A 5,415-nucleotide genomic window follows, 5' to 3' on the forward strand; every position below is an offset into this window, starting at 1 on the left:
TGTATTTCTCAAACTTGCGACCCTCTAGGGAGGCTCCCTGTTCCAGCATGGAAGAAGACTCCTTTTTTGGGGCTTCTCTGGGTCCCAGCCACCATCATGGATCACAGACCAGGCAGGGGGAGTGGCCACCAGCAGGAGGAAGGGAGAGTCTCAGCTCAAGCCTGGACATGTGCTGTTTTTTCCGTTTACCCCAAATTCACAAAGACAGACACATTTAGAATATTCTGTGTTCTTCTTTTTTTCTTCATCTCTGTGTACAAAGCCTTCCCCCGCTGGACTGAGAAGTCTCACAGGGGTGTGGTCTCCTTCAGTAGTCAATGGTTTCTTTCTCTTTCCGGTTGAAAGGGTTGTAAGGCTTCACAGTTGTCACCATTTGGGACATTGGGCCCTGGTGACGGAAGCGGTCAACTCTCATTTCTTGTAGTAAGAGACTAGGATCAGGATGGAACAAGAAGGAAAAAAAGTGACATAAATAGTTAACGTGAAAGCAAATACTTAACTTTTATCCAACTAATGATACCCAGAAATGGAAGAGATAGAGGAGCCAACAAGGAAAAGGTGGAGAATATCATGGGAGGAGGCTGGGAATGACCACCCCCACTTTGCTTACCATGACATGTGTTATGTTTCTGAAAATGTATCCTAGATTTATTGCAAATGTTTAGAAAAGAGGTAGACATAGACCAACCCAAAAGCTGCCACAGGAAGTCCTTGAAGGAAGGACCCAGGTGGTAGGTCTACCACAGGAGGGGAAGGGCATTTGCATGGAGTCTACGTGAAGAAAGTGGCAAAGGACCTGCATGGAGAAGGCTTGGGAAGGCGGATATCTGAGCCTGGGGGGAAAGGCTGGTGGGAGGGAAACAGACCCAGGCTGGATAGACATTGACATGAGGAGCAGGGTCTATGTCTACCTTGGGTTCAGGCTGTCTGCTTGCCCAGTGATAATCTCAGTGTGTGCCTTAGTTGGCTTGTTTGCACAGGAACAATAAATCCACCCTACCAAACCCTTCCTAGGAGTTAATGACAAGAAGACTGAAAATACGAACTGCTGTGAGTGAAGGTAAGGTGCCCCTTAAATTACTACCCTAGAGCAGAGTTGTGCATCACAGCAGTTTTTGTGAAGAAGCCTGGGAACCCTCTGTATGTAGATCTCTGCTGTTGAATGCACCATGAAGTTGGTCACATAGACACACTGCAAAGCTTGTATGAAGCAAAAAGTTCATATAAGCAGTATGAGACGGTAACCCTTATATAGTCATGGACTCTGAAGTAGCTTTATATTTGGGCTACAATTAACATTATGTATGTATGTATGTATGTATGTATGTATGTACGTACGTATGCATGTATGTACATAAACTCTTTTAAAATTGTGTTTAAAAAATGGCACAGCTTCTGTGCAGGCAACATCCTAGGGTAAGGACTATGCAGAGAACCCCAGACTCTATGGTAATAAGATCTGAGAGAAGTCCTTGCACACTTGTTCCTTCCTATCTAACATATATGTGGCCCCATCTACTCCTTGTACATTTCTTCTTATTGTTTCCTTCCTATCTGTTCTGCATCCTGTACCCATATGAATCCAAAGGCACTTGGAGGTCACTACACCTGGCTTGAAATTCAGAATGGAGACTCCTTTTCATGCATCCTCCAAACTTTAAGCAATGAAAAGTCTCACGCTAGCTCCTAAGTCTTATCTTCTACAAAGACTCCTGGTAAATCCACCATCCCTATCCTCTGTGTGAAGAGACATCGCCGGTTCTTATCTCCTGTCCCTGCATTAGTCCTTAGTCTGGCAGGCAGCCCTTACTTTACTGGTGCTATCAGAATTCAGATGGCATAAGGTTGAGGAACAGGCTAGGAGAAAGAGGAAGTAGGGTTCCGAGAGCAATTGCTTCTTTTAAGAAGTCTAGAAGTCAAGAGACTAGCCAGTCAGCAGAGAAAAGCCAGATGCTAAGTAAGACATGAGCAGAAATGGAGAGGTTTCAAGTTGAGACAGAAGGACAAGCCTTTCACAAGTGAGCAAACATCTTCCTGAGAGGAAGAGAAAGAATCCAGGAGAGGAAGAGAAAGGATCCAGGATGGACTCATGGGGAGCAGGGTGGAGTAGTGGAGGAACCGGAGGGTGGCCCAGATCTCTCTACAGAGGTATGCTGAAAGGACTAGAAGATTGTATTTAGCCCTGAAAGGCTTGCTTATAGCCAGTGCAGAAACAGGTGTAGGTGTTTAAAAAGAGAGGAACAGATTACGACGGCTCAGAAATCATACAGTGGAGTTAAAAAAAATGCAGGAGTTCCCAGTTAATGTCATGCCCAGAAGAAAATACAACAGGAAACAGGCATTAGACCACGTAGACACAACCAAGAGGAAAGCAGCTCATGGAGTCTGTATGATATGTAGTAGTCAGACACATGGCCTTATGCTTTCATTGGACATTTTCAGAAAAGCACTTGAATAGTATTACAAAAATATCAGAGAAAGCTACTTCACAGAGGAGAGCTTTGAAATCTCCCCACCCCCTTCGTTTTACCTCAAGGGTCAGACTAAATGCAGATGGCCCACTTTCCTGAGAGAGGCATTATCTTTATGTCAATACAGAGTTGTTTTAAATTTACACTCTCCCTTTTCCTCTGGACCGTCTTTTCTCAGGCCAGAAGCATCTCAGCTGCTGAAGGTTTTTGTGACAGGTGACTGTGCACCATAGGCTGGTGAGAGTAAAGCCAACACAAGCCCTCCTGAACTGAAGGAAACACTCTGGTTGTTGCCATTTCTATTTCTTCTATTTCTATTTCTATTTCTATTTCTATTTCTATTTCTATTTCTATTTATTTCTATTTCTATTTATTTCTATTTCTATTTCTATTTCTATTTCTATTTCTATTTCTACTCTTCTTCACCCTCAGATTAAGAGCCTCAGAAAAGCCACCTCAGAAGATAGCACTTGGGTAATAAATGACACCCTTGTGTGTGTTGGAGACAACTGTGGAAGAACCAGGAGCCTGATGGGATGAAAATATTCTGAGGGCAGACTTGGATTTTTCTCTCTGATTGCAAAACAAAGGGAAACTTTTTAGCTTAGAGTAGAGGTTTATTTGAAAGACAAAAGGAACCTTTGCTGTTGGATTGTCTGCTTCTGTAGAGGTGCAGGATGTGTGGGAAGGTGTTACAGCAACAGGATGTCTGTGTAAAGCCTCACACAGTTGGGGTTTAAGAGGGATTGTGAACAAAATGAAGAGCTGTGAGAAATGTTGCATTTGCTCTAGTGGGGAATCTTTGAGTTCATAGCAGAAATCATAAACCAGCCAGTCAGAACTTTTAACCTTCATTCTTCTATCCTGATAGGTACAAGAGTATATTTAATGTTGGCATTGTTTGTGTTCTCTATAGGCAACAAACTTATAATTGTTTCAGTCTTGCTTTCAGAAATGGATTTGTAACATGGGAAATGTGCCTTGACATGGACCTTGGCAATAGTATCTTGGATATCACAGAAAAAGCTGGGGCCGCAAGTCAAAACTAAGACCAGGATGTAGCAAACTGAAGCTTCTGCGGAACAAAGAAACAAAAAGAGATAGCAACCTAAGGATTGGGAAAAATACTTGTGACCTAAGTGTCTTATAAAGGGTTACTATCCAAGACATACTAATAAACAAACAAAGAAACAAACAGACACATAAATGCAATTCAACCACAAAAACCATCAGTGACTAAAGGATCTGCGTTAACTTCCTTCAAAAAAGACAAAATTGTGAAGAAAAAAAAAAGTATGTGAAAAATGCTCTAAATCACTAATGACCAGAGAAGGCAAATATAAAATCTCCATGAGATATTGTCTCATGCTCTCTAGGAGGACTCATATCAAAGAGAGAAAAGACAGGGAATACTTGTGACACTGGGGAGGAGGGAGTCTTTCCCAGTGTTGGAGGGAGTGTAGGTTGGTGCAGTCATTATGTAAAACAGCATGGGAAGCCCTGGGCATATAAGAAATGGAGTTCTAAGATGATCCAGCAATCCATGTTAGGAACATAGGCATCCAAGGATGAGAACTGCTTCAAAGATATAATCTATATCACATATTTATGCTGCTTTTAATAGCCAAGATATAGAATAATCCAGATGCCTATTGATAGGTGAGTCAATGACATAACTATACAAATTAAAATTCCCCTGGAATATTCTCCAGTCTTGGAAAAGAGGTTGAATAATATCAAAGGAAACACTGATATTTGCCATAATGTGGGCAAACCTAAAGGACATGCTAAACGAACAATTTCGAAGTAGAAGAAAAATGTGGCATGACCACATTTAATGTGAATATATATATTAAATATATAAAGGCAGAGAGCAGGGTTAGAAAGGATGATGCTGGTCACAGGACAAGCAATGGCAATAGATAAGAACAAGTCTAGAGATCTATCATAGCATGAGGGCCAATGGATAACAGTGAAAAGGTCAGTTCAGGACCTTTTAGAAAATTCCACCAGACCCTTCTCCTCCAGAAAGGGAAGGCTAATTGGCATTCCACAAGATGGACCAGGACCTGCAGGTGGGAGAGGCCTAGACCAGGTAAACACATTCCGAAGGACAGACCCTGCCACCTCATTCCCCAGAGACTAGTCAATTTAAAAGTCACACTGTTCTGCCAATCGCATTGTGCCGTAATGGCTGCTGCTCTGAAAAACTGTATAAAGACAGACCAAATGGGCTGGGGAGGAGGAGTCACCATCTCTCCTTTGGGTGTAGGACAGCCCCGATGTATCGGAACAATAAATTCCTCTTGGCTTTTGCATCGATTCCCAGCTCCGTGGGTTCTCTGGGTAAGATAAGACTCGCCAGAGTCTTATCATAGCAGTGTAGTGCATTCAGAAGTTTTGCTTCCTGAGTAGGTTTTAGTTGTTCTTGCCATTGAGATGATGAACATGCTCATCTGCTTGACTATATTTACCATTTCATCCTCTACATATGTATCCTATAACACCATAGTTCTTTAGGTAAGTATAGTAAATTTTATTTTTTAATTATAAATATTGGGAAAAATGTCTTAGAAGTAAATTAAATTGAGTTCCAGCTATTTGCCTGGGAGGTACTGACTTCCTATTGTGATATTTAGGACCAGACAGCTGGGTATGCAACATGGTTTTTTGTTTTTTGTTTTTTGTTTATTTTCTTTTTTAAAGATTTATTTATCTTATTTATACGAGTACACCATGTACTGTCTTCAGACACATTAGAAGAGGGCATCAGATCCCATTACAGATGGTTGTGAGCTACCATGTCGTTGCTGGGAATTGAACTGACGACCTATGGAAGAGCAATCTGTGCTTTTAACCCCTGAATTATCTCTCCATCCCCCCAAATCCATTTTCTTTTTTTTTTAGATGTTCTTTTTTTTTTCTTTTAAATATTTTCTTTATT

At 41.4% G+C, this 5,415-nt stretch overlaps 1 protein-coding gene across 4 annotated transcripts in view; it reads right to left on the reverse strand.

Annotated features, from left to right (window-relative positions):
• Nucleotides 1-213: 213 nt before the first annotated feature.
• Nucleotides 214-5,415, reverse strand: part of Spata48 (spermatogenesis associated 48) — a 62,552-nt gene continuing 57,350 nt past the window's right edge. For all 4 annotated transcript variants that reach the window (XM_031338561.1, XM_031338560.1, XM_031338562.1 and 1 more), the window contains one exon: nt 214-431. In XM_031338561.1, coding sequence (XP_031194421.1) covers nt 308-431 — 124 coding nt within the window. In that variant the 3' untranslated portion in view covers nt 214-307. The remainder of the gene's footprint in view (nt 432-5,415) is intronic.

Source organism: Mastomys coucha, unplaced genomic scaffold (assembly GCF_008632895.1).
Source record: "Mastomys coucha isolate ucsf_1 unplaced genomic scaffold, UCSF_Mcou_1 pScaffold22, whole genome shotgun sequence".
NCBI classification, from domain to species: Eukaryota; Metazoa; Chordata; class Mammalia; order Rodentia; family Muridae; genus Mastomys; species Mastomys coucha.